The sequence below is a fragment of the Bubalus kerabau genome, chromosome 1 (assembly GCF_029407905.1).
Source record: "Bubalus kerabau isolate K-KA32 ecotype Philippines breed swamp buffalo chromosome 1, PCC_UOA_SB_1v2, whole genome shotgun sequence".
Taxonomy (NCBI): Eukaryota; Metazoa; Chordata; class Mammalia; order Artiodactyla; family Bovidae; genus Bubalus; species Bubalus kerabau.
In genome coordinates, this window is record NC_073624.1 from 95,907,366 (window position 1) to 95,930,222 (window position 22,857).

General features: G+C 42.0%; 1 protein-coding gene and 1 non-coding gene across 30 annotated transcripts; both read left to right on the forward strand.

The window, feature by feature from the left end:
• The first annotated feature begins 1,127 nt into the window (after positions 1-1,127).
• On the forward strand, positions 1,128-22,425 carry PCBP2 (poly(rC) binding protein 2). 29 transcript variants are annotated; one of them, XM_055584254.1, is made up of 15 exons: positions 1,129-1,264; positions 3,572-3,714; positions 4,272-4,295; positions 4,384-4,416; positions 4,943-5,059; positions 7,030-7,161; positions 8,118-8,245; positions 9,273-9,360; positions 11,173-11,265; positions 12,372-12,413; positions 13,643-13,715; positions 14,199-14,237; positions 15,176-15,231; positions 15,975-16,144; positions 18,613-20,861. In XM_055584254.1, exons 2-15 carry the CDS (start codon positions 3,646-3,648, stop codon positions 18,962-18,964), a joined length of 1,416 nt encoding a protein of 471 aa, XP_055440229.1. In that variant the 5' UTR covers positions 1,129-1,264; positions 3,572-3,645; the 3' UTR covers positions 18,965-20,861. The 29 variants fall into 29 exon arrangements, with proteins under 29 accessions (XP_055440357.1, XP_055440394.1, XP_055440229.1 ...); XM_055584281.1 differs by having other exon boundaries at positions 1,130-1,264; positions 8,118-8,246; positions 9,286-9,360; XM_055584271.1 differs by having other exon boundaries at positions 1,130-1,264; positions 15,179-15,231.
• Positions 5,468-5,574, forward strand: LOC129642533 (U6 spliceosomal RNA). The gene has a single exon (XR_008709800.1). It is a non-coding gene; the product is annotated as a U6 spliceosomal RNA (small nuclear RNA).
• Positions 22,426-22,857: the final 432 nt, after the last annotated feature.

Below are 22,857 nucleotides of genomic sequence, written 5' to 3' on the forward strand. Positions count from 1 at the left end.
CTTGTTGAATGTCTTGGATTCTGGATTTGCTGATTATGATGTTTAACTTTTTCCTTGATCCCTTGTAAATTTCCTGTAAATTGCAAGTTGGGTCTGAAGGTTTAATTCGATTAAGATTAAGCACTTGAGAAGAATACTTAATAGATGATGCTATTTACTTACTGCATCTCATCAAGGACTATGTCAGAGTTGTGCTATTAGTGATACAAGGTTTGATCACTTGGATAAGGTGGTGACCTATCTGATCTTTCCATTTAAAACTTTTGGGTTCCTTTTTATTTTTTTGCAAATAATCATGTGGTGATATTTGTCACCAGGTTAGCATCCTTTTCCCTAACAAATTTTCCCTTAAAGCTTTGATGATTTGATGACACTTGCTTAAGTCAATTATTTCATTTTGGGTTGGAGAATGAATGATTTTCTAATTTTTAAATTTCTCTACATTCATTATATGGAATTCCTGAAAAAAAGTTTTCCCTTGTTGACTAAAGATGAACTACAGTTCTTCCTAAAAGAAAAAGTGCTTCTTTCATTTTAATTACCAATTTTCAGAGTAAAGAGTTGGTGTAAAAGTGACCTCCAAGGTGGCAAGTTAGCTTTTTTTCCTATTTGTATTACTATAAACTAGGGGTTTGTCCCAGTAGTCTCTCCTCACACATCCCGTTTTCCTGTCTGGTTTATCCATGGCGATTGCCAACTCTCTCCGCACTTAAACGTCTGGGCTTTCGAACCAGCCCGCTAGGGGACACTAGTTTCCTCCCTGCCCCCACGCTGCCGCTCTATCACGCTCTTCGCCATTTGCTACCGGTTGTTCTCTCGCTGGTGCCAACGCTGTCCACGGAGCCGCTCTAGGCTGTTGGGAGGCCGTCCGCATTGCGTGGGGAAGGTTTGGACGACGCAGTCGCCTCGCCGGCCCCCGGGGCGGTTAGCGCTTCCGGGGTCGGAGGGTGCGCGGGGTTGAAAGCGGGCCGCTCCGCCCCGTCCCCCTCCCAGACCAGCAGAGGCAGCAGCCGGAGCAGCCGCAGCCTGCGCCCTCTCCCGCCCGCCCGCCCTCCGCCCGCCCGCCCGCCCTCCGCCGCCCTCCACCCGCCCCGGGGTCTCTTTCCCCCTTCCTCCTCCTCCTCCTCCACCCCCCCCTTCCTCCTCCGCCCGCCCGCGGGGCCCCCCTCGCCTTCCCGCCCGCCCCTATTGTTCCGCCCCCGGCCTCCCGCCCTTCCCCTTCCCGCCCGCTCCCCTTTTCCCCTCAGTCGCCTCGCGCCTGCAGGTAAGCTTCAAATTTTTCCCTCCGCCCGCGGCTATGGCTCTATTTCTACTCTTGCCATCTTTCTTAGCGGGCTCCGGTCCTCGTCACGAGCCCCGGCCTCGCGTAGTCCCGCGTGAGCGCCTGCTCCCTCCCTCTGCTTGGCCGGCCATTCACGCGAGGCCCTGGCTCCGACGAGGCCTAGTAGGCCTCGCGCAAGGCCTCCTCCCCTTCCCCCCGCCTTTTCCCGGTGGCGGCTGCGCAGGAGTCAAGGAGGGCGCGCGCGCGGTAGGGGGGGGCGGCGGTGGATTTGTTGGTTGAGGGGGGTTGGGGAGGCGATGGCCGGCTTGCTGGCCGGGCGGGTGAGCGCGGCTCCCCGCGGGGGTCAGGCGCTGGCGCAGCCACTCGAGGAGGCGCTACTAGTCTGGCCCCTCCCCCTGGATCGCAGCGCCCCCCCCCGACCGAACCGTTTATTTTTTCCTTCTCTTTTTCTAGTGGAGGGATGGGGGGGTACATTTTTTGAGTGGAAAATGCTTGGATGGCCAAGGGGAGGGGGGCTGTGGAGTTAAAGAAAGGGTAGACGGGCTCCCAGTTACCGAGTTATTCAGGACGTTTTCTCTGGGTAACGAATTTTGAAATTACAAAATGCCTGCCGCTATAGACCCAGACCGAGCTATTTATAGGAGAAGGGGTAATGGATGCAGGATTAACAGCTGGATTCCTGGGATTGGGTACACTTACATTCTCCTAATCAGGAGAGAAACATGACAGGGATTTCTTGAGTGGTTTGGTGTTGGAAATGCACCTTTGTGCCATACCTCAAGAAATGGCTGCAAATAGGTTTCCAATTTTCTTGCCCTTTCGAATTTGCTTTTGTCATGGTATTTGTAAAGTGCTTCTTATTCTGTGAGTGAGGATAAGGGATTAAACTGCCACGTTTTTTCCATGTCTTATTAAAGTCGTCCTTACAGACCCAACTATTTTCTCCCTACCCCCAGTACAGTTGTTTTTCCTTGAGTGAAAAGTGTTGAATTCTGGGATTTTTTTCAGCAATTGTATTCTGAAAATGGGGGAATGAGGTTCTTTGGGGATGCAAAGCCCTTCTTTTAAGTAATCACACACTTGAGGTAGCCATGGGGCAGCTTGCTATATACAGGATGGTCTGGCAGCTACTTAACACTTTTAGGATGTTTAGGATATGGCTTTGTGTTAGAGCAAAGTTGAAAAGGTGGCTGGTTTGGTGAAGGAGGAAGACTGGCTGTAGGAGAGACATTGATGTTGTTTTGAACAAGAGGTGGATACTAAAAATGTCACTGGAGACATTTCACCACTTTGGGGAGGTCCTTTTCAAAACTAACACTGTTAGGTCCTAAGGAAGCATTGTAGGCTGACGTATATTCAAAAACATTCTTTATCAGTTAAAGCAGAAATGTTAGTAACATTGCTTTAGTGCTTACATGGGGAAAGGGCCTCAGTAGGAAAGTCTCATTACTGCTCTTGCTTAAAACAACCACACAATAAATTTTTAGAGATACCAGCTATCATTTTGATTGTTTCCTTTGGAAGAAAATTTAAGATTAAATAATTTGAATAAAGACTTGAGTAGTAACAGGTTAATAAGGAAACAGGTAAATTCAGATCTTGAGTGACTATCAAGTTTGGTTGGGAAAAGAGGACTCAGGCTGCACTTAATGTATTGAGTCATTTCCCAAAGGGGAATGTGGAACCCAGCCTGCATAGAAGGCATTTCAGATAATGCCTTTTTCAGTGAGGTTGTTGATTTAAATCTTTTAAAAATTATTTGGTGACATGTATTCACATTCAGAATTTTAAGGTGAAGATACATCTTAATTTTTTTAACCTAGAAATTGCTGCCAATAAAAACATTTACATGTGTCCTTTGTAGCTTTCAACCTGAATGGCTTCATAACAGGGAAGCCAAAGTCATAGCCCTCAGTGTATAGTTAGCTTGAGGTTTGCCCTCATAATTTCCAGGTGTTTCTGTATTCTTTTGAAGCTTATTCTGCTGAAGGACAACTGGTGCACGTTCAGCAGTTCCCTTAGAACCATTGCCAGTTGAAGGAATCTTTCACATCCTGACAGTCAGCGGAAACCCTATCATTAATGAGAGTAGACTGGAAAGTTGCTTTATATACTTTGTAACAGAATCTGAGCTGTTACTGCAGTTGTGCTGGATGTATACAAGCCTGCCGACTGATACACTGTCATTTAAGGAAGAGTCAGCTAGAAAACATTGATAATGACTAAAGTAACATTGGGAAATATTTCTATTGTTTTCCTACTCTGATTTTGGTCATGTTTGCATTTCAGTTTTTGGCTTTCACCCCCACCAGTGACCAAAGACTTGACCACTCAAAGTCCAGCTCCTCAGAACACTGCTCGACATGGACACCGGAGTGATTGAAGGTGGATTAAATGTCACTCTCACCATCCGGCTACTTATGCATGGAAAGGTATGCAACAGCTTGGGAAATTGGGTCATAGTAACTGCTAGAGGAGGGGCCAGGAAGAGAGGGCATGGATCTTGGAGCTCATCAGATTAGCTCTGTGGGAAGTCTGGCTTTAGCACTCCTTCTCTAGTGGACTAGATGAGAGTGTAGTGGGAAAATGGACAGACTTTACTAGGAAGCTCCACTGAGCACGAAAGGCTTAACCAGAGGCTAGAGCCAAAACTATCTAGATGATAAGATTTTTCTCATGGATGTTGTTATAGCTTGTGATAGGTAGATTTCCACTGCCCAAACAATTTTGGGTAACTTTAAGGTGAACTGGTACTTGATATTTTAAAAAATGATTTATATTAAAGACAGCACTTTATTACTCCACTATTTCTTGACAATTCTTTGATAGCTTCCCTTATGTTTTGAGCAAAGAAAATAATAAGCCTTTCCATTCCCCTTCCCAGTGAATCCTAGTTTTTCCATTGCTTTGGATTGTTTTAAAAATTACTTTTTGTGATAACCATTGCTTCAAGTTTCCTCATATTTGACACAAGTATTCTCCATTGTAGGAAGTTGGCAGTATCATCGGAAAGGTAAGGCATCAGTTGAACTCTAATTACTATTTAGTCAGCCTGGGTTTAAGTAATAATTGGAACTCATTTTTTACTTTTCCTCTTTCAGAAAGGAGAATCAGTTAAGAAGATGCGCGAGGAGGTGAGTTATTGGGGATGGAGGGATAGGGACTGTTAACTTGGAAAGTTAGAAACTTCTAAAACAAAAGCAAAGTTTCTGTTTAATGAGAGATTGGTAGGGAGACTTTTTTTTTTTTTTTAATAGTTTGGCTGCACTGTGGGAATGTGGGATCTTAGTTCCCCAACCTGGGCAGTGGAAGCATGGAGTCTTAACCACTGAACCACCAGGGAAGTGTCCCAGAAAAGGGAAGATCTTAATAGGAGAAGCTGGTTATTTTTCTGGCTTGGGTTATTTGTATGACAAATAGTATGCTGGGAAATGTAGTTTTAGGAAGTCTGCATTCAAGACTTAAAGCAGCTTCTGTAGTTTGTTGGAGGATAAATATGGAGCTGTATTTTAAATGATGTTGATGGTGCCTTTTATCAGGATCATGTACATAGGCAGCTTCTTGCCCGTCTTGTTTAAGAGGGATTATTTATGTATTTGTATGTGTGTCTGTGCTTAGATCTTTTTTGTCTATTAACTTTTTGGCTTTGTTTCTATCCAGAGTGGTGCACGTATAAACATCTCAGAAGGGAATTGTCCTGAAAGGATTATCACTTTGGCTGGACCCACTAATGCCATCTTCAAAGCCTTTGCTATGATCATTGATAAACTGGAAGAGGTTTGTTGTTCCCTGCCCCTCATTCTTTATTTTTTATTGCTTCTTGATAGCTTAGTGATTTCCAAGAGCTTTTAAAATTGAAGAACAGACTAGGTCATAAAGCTCTGTAAATGGGTTCTTTACTCCCATTCAGCATCCCCAAAATCGGACCATTTATAGTTAAAAAGTCACTTGAGTTGGTTAGAAAAATACCATTGACCATAGAAGAACATGAGTTTGAACTATGCTGGTCTGCTTGTAGTTTGATTGTTTCAATAAATAATGTATTACAGTAGTATAAAATATGTACTGTGGAATTACACAGTCAGCGATTGGTTGAATCCGTGAATGTGGAACTATGGATAAGTTATACTTAGACTTTTGACTGGGGTGGGGGGTCAGCACCCCTAACTTCCAGCTATAGTTAGAGTGCTCACTTTGGCAGCACATATGCTACAATTGGAATGATACAGAAGAGATTGATGTGGCCCCTGTGCAAGGATAATACACAAATTTGTGACGCATTCCATATTTTCCCAATTATGAGTCGTTGGGGGTTTATATATACAGTATAAGGAATGTAGTCAGTAATACTGTAATAACTTTGGTAACAAACGGTTACTAGACTTACTTTGGTGATTTTTTTAATGAATTTAAATGTCAGACAATACGTGTACACCTGAAACCAGAGTGTACATTGACTGTGCTTGAATTTAAAAAACAACAACCAAAAAAACCCCAAATAGTTTGTTATTAGGGACTCTAAAAAAATGTAAAAAAACAGCATCTTTTACTTCTTTACCAACAATTTGAAGGTATGCCACCATTGTGTTCATAATTCTGTCCCCTGACTTTTAGTTGAGTGAACTAAATTAATAGGGATTTGTTAGGAGCCCTGCTAAACACTAATACTCTATAAATACAGGTAGGCAGTTACACATTTAAAAAAAAAAGCCTGGAAACTGTCAGAGCTATACTTGGAGGGGAGGGAATAGTTACCAGAAGCAAAATGTCAGTAGTGGGGATTTTTTTCTGTTTGTTAAACTTGCTCAGCCTTACAGTGCTGAACCATCATTGCCCTCGGTTCATCCAGTTTTCAGTGTCCCAGCTTCTGTAGTAATGCTGCTAATAATGGAATTGATACTGCAGGCAGAGTAGGGCTTCTGGGCTGTTGCTAATGCCTTAATGGTGCCTGAAATCTTACTCTTGCCAAGATCAGAAATGTTATCTTTTTGACCTGTAAGACCTTGCTAACCCAGAGCTTGTAGCTTTAAAAAAATTCAGAAAATCTATTCATACTTTAACAAATAAGAAACATGGTCTTGACTTAAGGGGCTTATGTCTGAGAAATTCCCAGGTCTATCTAAATACATACATACTATATACATAGAGATTAGGCTAAATCCTCAGAAGGCTAAATTTAATTAGTTTATAGACAAGATGCAGCATATTGTTATGGGAGATACTATGGGCTTTGAAGCCAATACAGTCTTTTAGTTTAAAATCTACAACTTTTCAGATGTGATTGGGGTAAGTACTCAGCTTCAATTTCATACCAAGAAAAAAGGATAAATAAAAGTACACTATTTTTAATCTCTACATAGTTTAAGAGGACAAAATTGGTCGCTTGAATTTGGGTTGCATTGTCTCATCTTTTCTCTTCAAGTTTAATGTTGACTTCACCAGTATGGTTTTATTTTGCTGAGAAAACTTCTTATTTTACTTAACAAAATAAGTTTTCTCTCTACTAAGAACACTGCTTTTGGCATGAAGGAACATATATTTAAGGCTAAATCTGAGGATATTTGTAGGCCATTTTATTTTTTTAGTAATAAGTTGTTACTGTTTGGGGCAGGGGCAATGTTTAAATGTTGTTGGAGATCATGACATAATATGTCCCTCATAAGGTTCTTTTATGCCAGTTAGGGGTTCCCAGGGATCTCTTTAAACTTGTATATTCTTGTGGTGTTTTGACCAATTGCTTTTTGTAGGACATCAGCAGCTCTATGACCAATAGCACAGCTGCCAGTAGACCCCCAGTCACCCTGAGGCTGGTGGTCCCTGCTAGCCAGTGTGGCTCTCTCATTGGGAAAGGTGGTTGCAAGATCAAGGAAATACGAGAGGTTGGTTAATTTGTGCTCTTTCTCTTTTTGAAGTGTAAATTCTAAATGAGCTTCCTCTACTAGCTTTTATTATCTAGGAAAAGTTAGCATTTATTGAGATGAAGATTTTTATTAAAGTAATAGTCCTAGAAGACTATAATTTGGTTGATATGCATATTTTTCTTAGATTTCATATATGTCAACAACAGTAAATCAGAAAAGTTAACCAGAATTTCTAGCTATTGCGTGGGACCTGTTGGTGACTTTTCCATGAGGCTACATAATCCTTTTTTATGTCTAAAGAACTTATAATTTGATATGTAATAATATCAAGTGTTTTTCTTGGCCAAATTCTTAAATAGCATGGAGGAAATGAAGGTATATTGGGATGTAGTTGTAATTCTCCCTTCAAAATTATGAAAGTTAATGGTGAATTATGGGAGCTTTTATTTATATCTGGGAGTTACTGAATTGGATGTTGGGATGAAATTTGAACAGCTCCTATTTGAATTGGACTTACCTGGGAGCCTATTACACATACTATGTGAGCAGGGATTTTTATTTTGCTCATTGATACATTCCAAGTACCTGGGATTGTGCTTGGCACATAGAATGGGCTTAATATAAACATTTGCTGAATAAAAGGTGGGTAATATTTATGAATATTTTGTTTGATGACCCATAGAGCTATCATTAAATGAGAGGAAACTGTCTAGAAGGACCTTTCTCTTAAGAGCAGGTTAAATTTAGGCTGTTATTCAGGCTTATTCTCAGCTTTCAGAGGCTAATTTATTTATAACTGTGATTAAACAGTCTTATCTGGAATAAGAAAAGAGAGGGGAGGAAGGATTAAAAGGGTTAGATAGGAGATGGGATAAATGTTTACTGAGCTTCAGACTCTAAAATTTCTGCAGGGAGATGTAAATGGTATGAATGATCTGTTTCTCTGATTTTTAAAATTTCCTTTTACCCCAAAGAGTACAGGGGCTCAGGTCCAAGTGGCAGGGGATATGCTCCCCAACTCAACTGAGCGGGCCATCACTATTGCTGGCATTCCGCAATCCATCATTGAGTGTGTGAAACAGATCTGCGTGGTTATGTTGGAGGTAAGCCCTCAGGCTCATGCTGAGAATGGGGGGGAGGGTGATTTAGGGAGACAGACTGATCTATATTTAGTAAGACTAGAATTAGGTGAGGCTGTTAGAAGCCTCACATGGGGGTGGGGAAGAGGTTCCCTGAGTTCATCTTTTCCTTCTCCTAGCTTTGACTTTTCTTACAGTCCAAGCAAAAATAGAAACTTAAGCAGCAGTGATCATTTGGTTTATAGCAATTTTAGCAGGGTTGGTAGGGGGAAGATTTGCCACTTGGAATTCGAGGACAAAAGATGTATCTGGGGTCTTGAGAAGCTAAGTTAAATTTTCTTTCAGGTTACAGTATTTTGGCTACATGCAACTTGGATACGTTCAAATTAATTTCTATGTTATAAGGCAGGATTATTCAAAATGATTGATAATAACAAAAAATATCCATAGTAGTGTTTCTGAATGACTTACGAGGTCCTGGTGGATGTTATTCAATTAACAAAAAGAATAATAAAATTAAGGAGAATTAAACCTTTCTAGAATTGTCATAGGGAATTGGTCCCATATTGGTGAGAAAGGAAAGTAGAGCTTTTAGGTCGAGTTTAGCAAACTATTGACTGAATCATTGAGCTATTAATGGAAAGTCCTGAATTACCCTAGATTAAAAGTTTGAGAGCTTTATTTCCTATTTGATTTTATTTCCTATTCAGGTCAAAATGTAGTTACCAACTCAAAGGTACATGGGTACATCTAGAGGTTTTGGTTTTTTGTGTTAATTAGAACAATTTGAACACATGGAAATAATGCCTAAATTATTACAGGGGAATCTGCCTTGGTGAGAATTAGTGTGAACTATATAGTCCACGGACCACCTTACTGTTTTAGAGGCAAATAACTGCTGATGATTTGAAATTAGATTTAGCCAGAGACAAAGTTGGTAGGTGAAGGGGTGGAAATAATAAAGTTTTTAATTTAACTGACCTGTGTGAGCTTAAGCCACACAGCTGAAGCAGCTTTGAAACCTTATCTCTTTTTGTTTTTTTCCCCTCTGACTCTCTCCCAGTCCCCCCCGAAGGGCGTGACCATCCCGTACCGGCCCAAGCCGTCCAGTTCTCCAGTCATCTTTGCAGGTGGTCAGGTAAGAAGTTTTTTATTGGTGGGCTAAGGTGAACAAGATTGTATTTGAAATGTCAACTTTGCCAGCAGCACACCAGGCCACTCTGCATGCTTGCTGAAACCTGTACTCTGGCCATAGTTTGACCTGCTTTCAGTTTTATTTTTTGTACTGAAGACAGCTATGAATGCCACCTTATTTAATTATTAGCAGGCATTGGGAGTTTTGTAGGCACTCGGAAGAGGTAATCTGCTTAGTAATTTAAGGTGGGTTGGGTTAGAAGAAAAGATAAAATTGCTTTGATGTCACTGCTCTCCCTACCCCCACCCCATCCATGTTTTTTCATGTGTGGGGTGTTCTTTAGAGGTCCAAATGAAACATAATAAGGAGTTGGACCTATGAAATAGATTCTTGGATGGTGGTCTCAAATTGGGGGCTCCTGAAATTGAGTGTCCTACAAACTTCCCCTTTTCCCCACCTCACCTCCCCTACTCCTTCCCCTTCACTCCCAAATTCCAGTGTGTTGTCCCTGGGCTCTTAACCTCAAACACTGGTTTGAACCCACATGGCATAACTGAAATCAGCTGGGGTAAGAGTTCAGTGTCTAGGAGCGGGAAGAGCATGTTGGGCTGTGACCTTTGGTGTTAGAGTAAGAACACCAAAGCACCCCTTGGCCTCTCCTCCTTCACCAACCTAAACTCTGGATCCTTGGTACATGGTTTATTCTGAAGTTAGAGTTTTATGACAAAAGGCACTGATTAGCATCATGTTAGTTTTATGCTTTTTGGTTAGTGTTTGAGGCATAGGTAGGTCAGTTTTAAAATAATTGGGATTCAGGCTGAAATAGTGACCTTCATTTTGGTAGCTGCCTAAACAAGTACAAGTGTCCCTTTTCCTACGTGGGGCTGACCTGTTAACAAACGCAGATAACTCACCTATTTCCATCTTGTATTTAAACTGGGGGAGCTCTTAGAGTCCATCTCATTCCCATTCTATTGAATTGTCATAAAACTGAACAAGTTTTGGGGAACTTAGTTTGTCTTGTAATTCTGGAAGCGTTCATAGGAAGTTAATCATATCACAGTTTTGTACCTTTTAATACTAGCATTGTACAAACTGGTTTGGTCAAAGTGTGCTTCGTGAGTCTGGGTAGTTAGGCGGATAAACAAAGGCCCAGAGTTAGAGTAGCAGGGAGGTTTAGCTTCAGGTGTTTTCCCTTCTCCCCTGGAACTACAAGTTCCTACTTTTCTGGATTCTTCCAGGTCACTTGGGATTATCTAGAGTCCATACCGCACAGCAGCAGTCCTCTCTGTTTACAATTCTGCCTTCATTTCCCTTTCCTTCCTTCCTCTTCCCACTTCCTCCTTCTTACCTCTTTGCTTTCCTTCCCTCCCTCCCCTTTATTCAGTTGACCACTCTAAAAGCTTGCAGCTTCTTCTTCCACGAGTGGCCCTGTCTTGGATTATTCCCATGGGCCTTTTTAAATGGACCAGTTTATGCATTGTCCACAGGTGAACCTGTGTCTTTTGTTCCTTTGTGACAAAGTGGGCTCTATAGGGGTGCAGTTTAATCCCACATTGACCAGGAGCTGGCATCAGCTCTGTTGCCCCACTCCTTCATTCTTACTGAAAATAGTCCAATTGTGCAGTGTGAAATCTGCCACTATAGGTAACTTTTTTTTTAAATTCACTGATTGCAGCTCGTTTCAAATTGTGTTGTGAGCTCCTTTTTAAAGGAAAAGAAAAAATTAAACAACTTTTTTTGTGTGAATTTCATGCTGGTGACAAGGTGCCGGATTGACAGCCCTGGAGACTGAAATCCTCTATTTATCCACAGGACAGGTACAGCACAGGCAGCGACAGTGCGAGCTTTCCCCACACCACCCCGTCCATGTGCCTCAACCCTGACCTGGAGGGACCACCTCTAGAGGTGAGAGGGGATGTTCAGTCTCCAAGGCTCACTCAATCCTTCCGCCTCAGCCGAGACTGCCAACACGCGGGGGGCCAGTGGCGCTGGTGATTTTTGTGCTGTGGACACCACCTGTCCACGGGGACCTGGACTGACCCCCCCACCTCATTTCACACAGGCTGCGTAGCCCACCAGATGGTAACACCAACTCTCTTTTTTTTTTTCCCCTTTTTTTTTTCTTTTTTTGTTCAACCCCTTTTCCCTGTCTCCTATTCCTCCTACCCCATTTTCACCTTCCCACCCCCACCTGGGTACACTTTTGGGGGTACTGGCCACTGTGATGTGAGAAGCTTCACATCCTGTTAACCAGCTGCTCCTTTCTTCCCTTCCTGATTCTCCTTGTCCCCCACCCCATTGCCCTAAAGACCCAGCTCCCTTTTTGGGAGGTTATGGTGTGGGGGGAGGAGGGCGTAGTGGGAGCTGCAAGTGCCTTTTATGGAGGGGAGGTGGGAGAAAGCAGGACCTAGAACATAAGATTTTTTCTTTTTTTTTTTTGTATATGTGTTCCTACGGTCAGCTCCCTAGTGCTAGGGACCCAACTAGCTTCCAGTGCACTTAAGGTCATTAGGCAGATGTAGAGAAAAGTAAGATAGGAAAAGGGAAGTGTTTTGTTTTAACATGCCGTGTGGGTCTGTGCAGATATAAAACATGTCACCATGATTGGTAGAAGGGTTGGGGTGGTTGAGGAAAAAAATCATTTTCCTCTTAGGCCATCTTGTACAAAGGGAGAAAGAAGGGGGCTCAGGCAATCAAGGCATTGTTTAATCCTATCTCCCACATTTTTGTTAAGAAACAAATGTGTTATTTTGTCTTTGATTGCAGGGAACATGGCTCCCTTTATAGGCATCCTGAAATAAGCCATCATATTTAGGGTATAAAGAAGGCCAACTCGGGTTTGACTGTATTTGTGAGATACCATCTACTGCTCAACCCCTGGCCTCCCCATTCTCTGGTTCAACTCTGGCTTCCTGGCTAGTTGAAATCTGTCTCCCCCCACCCCCCCACCCCCCAACTGGGTGGCTGTCCGTGATTGGTTTTTAATAGGAACTGTTTTCCTCCTTTTGTAGGCCTATACCATTCAAGGACAGTATGCCATTCCACAGCCAGATGTAAGTTTTGTTTTCACTTGTTTTGAAAAGCTCCCTCTCCCATCCAAAATTGTCTCAGTCCTTTCTCTGTAGGCAGAAGTGAGCTGGGTCTCAAACATTTGCAGTATTGTTTCCCTCACAAGGTGAAGTCTGTATTTTGACCCTTAAATAATCTTTAATCAGGAAAAAGTAGCACCTTGTTTTGAAATTTAATCCCTGGAAATTATAATGTAATAGATTATTATATTCTACTTTCTCCCGTGTTACAGATTACTCTGAAAGAGAAATGTTCCACTGTTTACCGTCATTGGTTATCCCAGGGCACAATGTAAATTTACAGTGTGGACTGTGCATCTTTGCATGAAGTCCTTTCTATGGAGGGAGGGTGAGGGGGTGGGAGGTTGGGTTCGCTTTTGTGTACTCAGTCTGAGGTGGTAATGTAAAAAGCATCTGGAGGGGTGGGAAAGGGACTTATTTAACAGGGAGGGTTAGGAGCGAAATAATTTGGATTCAACTCAGTGAGATTCCTTGTCACTAAAAACTCCAATTTAAAAAGTGCTGGTATTTAGACTTTTAAGGGCATTTCCTTCTGCACTTACTCTCTGCCCTTACTAACCTTTTCAGGTGCTGAGAGCTTTAGATTTGAAAAGTTGGGAGTTTGGCTTTTGGTTAGTGGTAGGCCCCCGGAGGAGAAGTAGACTTGGAGAGAGATGGTTTTACAACAGCCAGGACAGTTTATATAGATGAAGAAAAATAGCTAGAGAAATCATAGGGTCAGGGTTGCTAAACCCAGTTTGGTTTCGCCTTAATCTCTCCTCCTCGCAGTCTCCCTATCCCCTCATTTCCTTCCCTCCTCCCAGTACTGACGGAACCCTGCATGGTGTGTTTTCCCTAGCACCACTGCACAGTTTGTTTACCTAGCCTGTCTGTGCTTGTCCCTGGGGGCAACTGTTGCAATGGCTGCAAACACCTTCATTAAATAGCCCACAAGGGGGTGGTTGTCAGGCGGTGCTGCTGCATTTCACACACCCCAAACGCATATATTCTCTTTGTACTGATACTCCATTTCTAACCCTCACCTTGTGCCCATCCCCAGGATTGTGATACCAGCCCCATTCCTTAGCCTCTGTCATAGTTTGAGTAGTAGCCAACTTTGAGGATCAGGAGCTCTACATTTTCTAATTTGAATGTGCTTGAGCTTTGGCTGTGTTACTCTTTTAATGTCAACCTCTTCTGTTTCCTTCCTGCAGTTGACCAAGCTGCACCAGTTGGCAATGCAACAGTCTCATTTTCCCATGACGCATGGCAACACCGGATTCAGTGGTATGGATACCTCAGTGTTGATTTTTGTAAGGTGTAGGACAAGACAGAGGCCAGCCCCAAGGTCTCCATTTGACATCTGTTTAAAACAAACTTCATTACCCAGCGTCCTGCTGGCTTAAACTTGCCTGTTTTCTATGGCTAAACCGAAGGAGGTAATATGTTTGTTAACTTGGTTTTCATTTGGGGTGAGTTATTCTAAAAGAGAAGAAAGGCCCTTGGAAGGTTTGGGGTGAGGTCTGGGGATGCTTGTCAGGCAAAGGGTAGGCTGATATTTCTTCTAACCCATCCTTATTGCTGCCCCTTTGATCTGATCGGCACCCCCTTTCTCTCCACCAGCTATTCATAGATCTGGGTAGAAACAATCCATTTGTGTAGTGTGTTTTTGTTTTGTTTTGTTTTTTTGGGCTTTTCTATATAAGGAATAACTTGTCCGATAGGGTTAGGATGAGACCACCAAACTCATTTTCACTTGTATCTTAACAGGCATTGAATCCAGCTCTCCAGAGGTGAAAGGCTATTGGGGTAATGATTAAAAAAAAAATCTGTAGTATTCTACTGTTATATTAATAAACTGGTGGGAGTCTTGTTTCACTGCCCATGACATACCAGCAGAACATGCACATGGCAAAAAGGAGCTGAGAGAGCAAAGCGGGGGTGGGCCTGGTGCCCCTGAGGGTCCCTTGATGGATCTGGCCTACCCCCTTCTAAAAATGTTGTTTCAGCAGCCACAGCTGAGAGCAGGACTGGACTTACGAGTTAGCCAGCTGGCCTTGTCTAGTCCAGGTGTCATATAGATGGGTATGGGTGTTTGCTGATAGGATTTTTTTTTCTTCTTCTTTTTCTTTGGAAAGCAAAAACCAGAACAAATTATTGAGCAAAGGACAGGGAGTAGTTTGGAGAAATGAAATTCCCACACCTCACTGCCATTTCTTTCTCACTGACCTTTAAGTATAGGTTAGGGTAAGGGTGTTGGGATTGGTTAATCTGGTATAGGTATATTTAAAGCAACTCTGCATGTGTGCCAAAAGTCCATGTTACCCAGTAATAGGCATGGTAGTGGTGCTGGTGATAGCATCAGGTGAGATAAAATTGGGATACAACAATAGGAAATCCAACCAGAAAAGGGGAGAAGTGCAGAAGGACTTGGTTAGATTTCGGTCCTGAGAATTGAGAATACCACATCCCCTTGCCCCGTGCTTCCACCCCCTTAAACCCTAATAGCCTGGGCTTTGCAGGAAATGGCATGAAATCAGCCTCTTTTGTTGGTACAGAGGAACCTTTCCAGCATTATTTCTACACCCCTCTCCCCCTCTTTCCTCTTTGGAGGTTTCCAAGTTAGAGATGAATCCCAACAGCCAATGCTGGGTTTCCAGTTCATTTTCCTTCTGTTAGGTTAATGTGCAAATCAGTGGGAGTTGTATGCTGTGCCTTGAACTTCTTTGCTGTCTTCTGTCTTTTAGCAGGTTTGGATGCATCTGCTCAGACTACTTCTCATGAACTCACCATTCCAAACGATGTAAGTAAAAATAGAGGTTGTGCTACTCGTAACACCTTGGGGAAGAAAATGGAGTTACAGGCACTAAAATTCTTAAGACTGTAAAATCTCAAATAAAAACTGATGGAGATTGATGAAATTATTGTGTGAGTTATCTTGAGCCAGAGGAAACTTTTTGTCTCAAATAGAAATTCCCATTTGCTTTTGCTTCTTGTAGAATCTGCATATGTAATCCCTAATGGAGTGGTCATTGGATGTTGTCTGTGCTGTCCAACATGGTAGTCACTAAGCACATGTAGCTGTTTGAATTGAGAATAATAAAATGATAAACTCAAGTTTGTCAATCTCACTGGCCACATCAATGTTCAGTAATGACATTATTAGTGTCTACAGTATTGGAGAGTGCAAATGTTGACCAATTGTTTACTTTTTTCCTAGGCAAAAGCGTTAGAAATTAGCCAGAATCCTTGTCACTATAGTAAAGTAATAATCATGGCAGGATGAGTTAAGGCATCTTTATTGCCAAAAACAGAATATACTTTTACATTTAGCCCTGGTAAAGTAGGTTTATCATCATCTTTGTACTGCTTTGTCTTTGGAATTAGTACTCTGAAGAAATGAGCTAATGGTCCTAGGAGTCACTCAGTTCAGAGTTGAATGCCATGTTTGTGGGCCTGAGGTATAGAAGCCTGAGGGGTGGGGTGGAATGCTGGGACCTAGCCATGCAACTCTTAATTTGGTATGCCTTGTTTTTCTTCCTTAAGTTGATTGGCTGCATAATCGGGCGTCAAGGCGCCAAAATCAATGAGATCCGTCAGATGTCTGGGGCGCAGATCAAAATTGCGAACCCAGTGGAAGGATCTACTGATAGGCAGGTTACCATCACTGGATCTGCTGCCAGCATTAGCCTGGCTCAATATCTAATCAATGTCAGGTAAGGGTTCCCTATCTTTTGTGTTATTGATGCCAACACAAGTAATGTGTGTGTTGGGAAAAGTTACACTGTAATATTAAGTATGGGATTCTCTGGGGGATGGAAATGGGAAGGGTAGAGATTGCAAAAGAAAAAGTATCTAGCTCTACTTCTCATCCTTTAGTATAGGGGGAAAAGTAACCAGACTGTAATGAGTTTGCATGGGGTTGGGGGAAGGGAAGTGGATTGTTTGCATTTGACGTTTTGTTGGTTTGGGGAATGGAAGGTATGGAGCATGTCTTCCCTTTGTAGGACTGCTCTGGCTGGAGCACCCATACTGACTTAAAACCAAATGTAGGTCTCATTGTAGGTGTCATACAGACTAATACTTCACTGGGTTTAGGCTCCCAAGCACCCTTAATTGAAATAAAGATAATGACAGCAAGATAGTTGCTTCGAAGCAGTCATTACTGTTTATTCTGAACACATCCATTTGTGCCATTGTGTTCCATTGTTTAGAGCTTGTGTGAAAGGAGAGGTACAGGTATTGGAAATTTCTAGAAATGCTTAGTATTTTCTTTACCGCCCACCATCTCATCTCATCCCGTATTGACCTGCTGAGGTTTTACTTTTCTTATCCAAAGGTAGCTAATGTTAACACACACAGTTGTAGCAGCACTGTTACAGTTAGTGGGCATCTTGCAGGGCATTTTGTATTTCTTGCTTTCTCAGCACATGTACTTAAGTCGTGTTCTTAATTGCTTACTAACATCTTAAAGCAGCCCATTCCGTAAGGGACTTAGTTTTCCCTTTTATGTAGACTTTTACCTAAGTTGTTTATCTCTGTCACAACTAGTTGGTCTCTGTTGTATAGACAGATTTTATGGGTTCCTAAATGTAGTGCCAGAGAAAGGAATTCATAAGTATGGTATGGGGTCTATTTTTTGCCATGCTTACGCTGACCATATATTTATTCCATGGTCTTTTATCCCCTGTAAGAATTTATCAGTTTCCCAGTAGTGGTTCCAACTGTTACCATATCTCTTCATGCCTTGAAGTATTTTCTTGTCTTTGTGTAGAAAAGATTTCTATACCTAGATCTGCTTTCTATCTTCTTGCTGTTTGCAAGGGTTTGTTCCCCTGTTTCTGATTGTGGTGCTGTATTGTTAAGAGGCAAGAATTACGTTCTTGGAAGCTGGACGCGTCTGCTTGAGTAGATGTGCACTGAATATTGTCAGATAGTGTTTCCATGTAACCTGCTTGCCTGACCCCTCTACTAGGTTGATGGCTAAGTCTTAAGGAAGCAAAACTTGGCTCCACCTTCATTTCTTGATTTAGTCACTCTTTTCAGGACCATCCTTTTTACATGAAACTGCCCAAGCTGTGGATTTGGGACAAAACTTTTAAAAAACTTGATTTATTAACAATCAAGGACTATGCATGCACGCAGCTAACTCATATTGGCCCAATTTGAACACAGAAAGAAGACTGATTTTATTATGAATATTAGGCAAGAAAGATGTCTCTGTTTTTAGTAATAGACTTTGAGAGTTTCTGCTGATTGTGGCAGCTTTTATGGATTTTAACTGTCCTTGGATTTAGGTAGACAAAATGGGAGTCTTGAGGAGCCTCCCTGCCTTGGAAGAGTTAGTCTTATGCCATAGGATGTCCAACAGACTTCAGCACATAGCTGCAGTTCTGGCATAGGCCCATGGAGGCATTGGGAGCTACAGGTCATCACTATTACTTAGAGCTCATTTTAGAAGTAGAAGTGATGTTTTTAGTTCATTAAACTGAATTTTTCAGCAGTGCATGAAGTTTCTCTTCTCTAGTTTTGTAAAGTCTGTGTAAGAAGCATGGTCAGTTAAACAAAAGAACCTTCTTTTCTCCTCACCCATCACCAGAAATAAGGCTTATCTGTGCTTCTGTTTTCAGCATTTTTCATTGAAAATGCTACAGAGTTTGAAATGAGTGACCTACTTTGGGCTCTTGTCCCTTTCTATCCTGATAATATTAGTTAGTTGACTGGCAATGGAAACAAATTTTGATATTAATTACAGGGGAAAAAAAAACAATTTGAAAAATTCTTGGGGTTAGTGTCCTAAAGCTTCACAAGTGCTTGGTGGATGAAACATTTATTTGGGAATTGATGAGTATTCTTTCATTTTCTGCTTGAAATCTTTTTCTGCCTTTTGGGTTGCATCAGTATGTCAGGTACATGAAAGTGTGTGATGTCTTTTCTCAGTCTGTCAGCCTTTTCTTCACGTAGAAGTTCTCGATAGCATTGGAATGGAATTTGGCAAAGAATGCATTTTTAGAGGGTGGGACACAGAATAAAAGCTTGTCACAAGCTGATAGAAGTTTTCGTAGTTGGCAACCAGAGGCACTTACTGATAACTGAAGCGGATTTTGTCCTGTACTTTTTCCCTTTTGTGGTCTTCCCTTCCACCCACCCTTTTTTTTTTGTTCCTTTTTTTCCTCTGTTACAGTTTAGAAAACGCTAAACCCTCCTCCCAGGCAGCCTCCGTCACGATCCCCGATCACCTCAGCATCAACCTCTCTCAACCCTCCACCCCTTCTTCTTCTTCTTCCTCCTCCACCACCACCCCCTCGCTCGCCACAGCGGGGACCTCCGACGCACCCTCCAGCCTCCCCAACCCTCTTCCGACCGCCCCTTGTGTCTCCAGTCTGCTTGGCATGAAACCCATCCCTCTCCTGGCTCTAAATGTTGTGTCTGCTGCTAAGGGTACCGGGGCTTCAGCTACCACCACCACCACCTCTGCTGTGCCATGTGTAACTAACAAACTGAAAGGCGAGAAACAGAGATTCTCTCCCTACTGATGGCATATGTCTTGGGGCACCCCCTCAAGTATTTCTTGTTTTTTTTTCCCCTTTGTTAAATATTGGTGAGAACCAAACAATTGTGAGCTTGTGACCGTTTCCTTTTTACTGTTTCGGGGGGGTGACAGGGTGGGGGTAGGGGCTATGGGAAACTGTTTAGGTTTAGGCCATTTCTGCTGAGTGCCTGTTTCAGAGTCTGACTTGTTGAATTCTTTATCTAGAGCCACAGTTCTTGCTCTTCTTTCTCATTCTGTTACTTTTTGTAGCTTTATTCTGCCTTGCAATATAACAATGTGTTAGGCTCTGTGTTAATGAATAAAAAATTTTCAGTTAACTTTTTTTTTCTTTTAATTATTTCATGGTTAAGTTATCAGCTGTCCTCCTTGGCCAGATTTGTGTTTCTAGTTGTAATAAAGTTGCCACAGTAAGAACCTTAGTTGACTGCTGTGTAGGAAAGAAGTTTTTCTTTACCCAAAATGGGGAGGCAAGTTGGGAAAAGTCTAATAAAGTTTGCCAGCTTCTGTCTGCATTCCTCTGAACTAGTATTACTTAAATCTCAACCAACCAACCAGTGACATTGCCTCAAATTTGGCAAGATCCTGCCTGTTTATCCTAAATCAACTCTGATTACTCAAACAGGACCCTTTACCCTTTTATCCCCACCAACCTGTCTGTCCCTCGGTACCAACCCTGTCATACTTAGAGGATTAAAGACCTGTAAGATCAACTTTAACTCATTGATCCACTTAAGATTGTTCTAAATTCTCCCAAGCCTTATTCTTTTTTGTATCCCAAGATCACAGTTCTCTCTCCATAAGAGTAGAGATGCCCTGAGTAAAATGGTGGAAGGCCTCTGATAGTCTCCACTTAGCCTGAGTATATATTGCCAGGGTAATGAAAGTACAGTGCTCTTAGGGCTTATGAGAACCAGTGTGGAGACATTTTTTTCCCGGTGACCTTTTCCCACATCCCCCTTCAGCTTACATTGTTTAAAAAAACCTAATTATATTGTAGTATATTAACTACAGTATATTGTTGGCCTTAAGATTGGGGCTGTAAAAAAGTCTGCATGAAGGACTAGTGGGGTGAGTTTCATTGTCCAGATGGGGGTTTTGTTGGTTGTTAGATGATGCTTTATCATGTGGTGCAGTGCCCCTTAATAAGCTTTTTTAATAGCTTGCTGATACCATCTCTCCCCAGAAACCTTTTTTTTTTTATTATTATTTTTTACCTAGTTCTTGACCTAATGAGTACTCCCTAAAGGATTGCTGGGAAGAAAGTCAGAGGTTTTTTTTTTCCTAAGTGCTGACTAAAATCCAGAGGTCCTTGGTGTTCAATTTTTTTTAGCAGCTTACAGCTCCCCCATGTGGTCTTTCTTTTGTAGAGTCCTTAATATATTTTAGTTGGGTTTTCCCTTTCTTTGTTCTCTGTCCCTGCCACCCCCAATTCCTGCCCATACAGGGCGTAAGTTCTGGACAGTCCTTTTTGAGTTCTTTTTGGTGTCAGAGTGCCACCACCTTCTTGTGTGAACTTACTAATTTTTTTAAGTCCTAGATCTGTTTGCAGCAGCTCCTTTCCTGAACCTTCAGTTCCTACTTAAGTCTTTGATTAACGGTCTGTTTTTTATGTTGCCCTAGATCATCCCATTTTGAGGTTGGCAAGAATCTGTCCCCTATTAACTGTTTTCCTTTATACTGAGGTCAAAATACCATTTCTGACTTGAAACTATATGCAGTTTGTAATTGAAGGAGCTCTGTGTTTCCTGGCTTTCCTCCTGGCCAGTTTTTCAATTTGCATTATTCTGGAAGAGATTCAAATGGGGAAGTATTCATGTTCTCTTGACAAAGAATGCCATTACATTTAAATCTTTACAAAATAAAGTTACAAAGTGCAAGGCTTCCCTGGTAGTCCATTGGTTCAGCTTGCACACTTCCTTTGCAGGGGGATGGAGAAGCTCCACACGCCCCAAGGTGAGGGTGTGCTGTGCTTAGTAGGTGCTCAGTTGCTCAGCTGTGTCCATGGGCTGTAGCCCGCCAGGCTCCTCTGTCCATGGGGATTCTCCAGGGAAGAATACTGGAGTGGTTTGCCATCCTTTCCTCCAGGGGATCTTCCCAATCCAGGGATTGAACCCTGGTCTCCTGCATTACAGGCAGATTCCTTAACTGTCTGAGCCACTGGGGAAGCCCTGAAGTGCGCCACCCGCCCACAAAAAAAAAAAGTAAAAATGAGACTGGGTCTTAGACATTTAGCTCTGTTCAAAATGGGAGCCAAGTCTTGCTGCCTACTTAGTATCAGAGAAGCAAGCTGATCACTGAACACCTAAAAGACCTTTCCTTCAAAGCCCCAAGCTGGATTCCAGGACTTCGAATGATCTATTTGAAACAGGCATTGTTGCCACATGTATTTGAATGGAGAGTTTGGCCTAATAAGACCACAAATTGGGGAGCCCTTAGAGCAAGCCTAGGGAGTTGCTGAAAATGGTTTTGATTTCCACTCCAAGTCTTGAAAACTAGACCTAAAAATTTTAGGTTGAGTATAATTCTTAATCCAAATTTACTGTATTTGCTCCCTCTTTAACATGGCTTAGTTATAAAACACTAGTATCTCTTAATAGTAATAGTCTTTACATTGATAGAGAAACCCAGGACTGTTCTATCAGCTTAGAAGAAGCCAAAATAAAGCTGGGCAGTAAAGTCCTAAGAGGAGGCTTTTGTGTGTGTGGTGTATTTTTGAGAGAATGCTTAATGTATCCCACAGAGATACTAAGAAGAGCATAGTTTGAGAGAGAACTATGGTTCTGAGGTAATTTGCCCTAGGAAGCTTGGATTGCAGGGCTTATATAGGACCACGGTACTGGTTAACCCAAGAAATCTTAAAATCAATGCCTCCCTTGATGCAGAAACAGATTTATGTACTCCTTCACATCTTATCAACCAGACTAAAAGTTTTGGAGGTGAGGTACTGCCGGGCACTCAGGAAACTAACTTCGAGTTTTTTTTTTTGTGTGTGTGTTACAGGCTTTCCTCGGAGACGGGTGGCATGGGGAGCAGCTAGAACAATGCAGATTCATCCATAATCCTTTCTGCTGTTCACCACCACCCATGATCCATCTGTGTAGTTTCTGAACAGTCAGCGATTCCAGGTTTTAAATAGTTTGTAAATTTTCAGTTTCTACACACTTTTATCATCCACTCGTGATTTTTTAATTAAAGCGTTTTAATTCCTTTCTCTGTTCAGCTGTTAATGCTGAGATCCATATTTAGTTTTATAAGCTTCTCCCTGTTTTTTTTTTTTTTTTTTTTTTTTTTTTGGCTCATGAATTTTTTTTGTTTGTCATGGAAATGTAAGAGTGGAATATTAATACATTTCAGTTTAGTTCTGTAATGTCAGGAATTTTTCAAAAAAATTAAAAGATGGACTGGAGCTTTTTCTTTGTGAATAGAAACTGGATGCCACAGTGATTTCATGTGGGTTTTATTCTGGTGTCTTGCTGTTATTTTTGCACCTTTTATCCCTCAAAAGGATAAGTACCCTGCTTGGGTTTTTAAGCGTTTGTTCCAGTGAAGATGTTTTCTTCTGTTTTACCACTCCCATCTTTTTCTGTAGCCCTTGAGCGTGCATTGCAGAGTGATCTTAATAATAGCTATAGCAAGCTGGCTGTGCCCTTGGTCCAAAAGAAGGGGGATTACAGTTTTCTAAGACATGCCTGCAAAATGTAAGCAAGCACTTCCCACTGGAAGGGTGCACACGCATACACACAGAAGCAGCAGAATTTGTCTCACTGGGATTCACCTTCCTGGGAATACCTACACCCTTGTCCAGAAATCACTCTGTTTAATAAGGATGGATATTATCTAAGGTCTGTCCTAGTACAATCCTTTATAAAGATAGAC

Coding starts and splice junctions, on each gene's coding strand:
- PCBP2 (XM_055584254.1), top strand. CDS start 3,646: ATGGACACCGGAGTGATTGAAGGTGGATTAAATGTCACTCTCACCATC. Junction 11,266..12,371: donor TGGAGGGACCACCTCTAGAG/GTGAGAGGGGAT, acceptor CTCCTTTTGTAG/GCCTATACCATTCAAGGACA. Junction 12,414..13,642: donor ATGCCATTCCACAGCCAGAT/GTAAGTTTTGTT, acceptor TCCTTCCTGCAG/TTGACCAAGCTGCACCAGTT.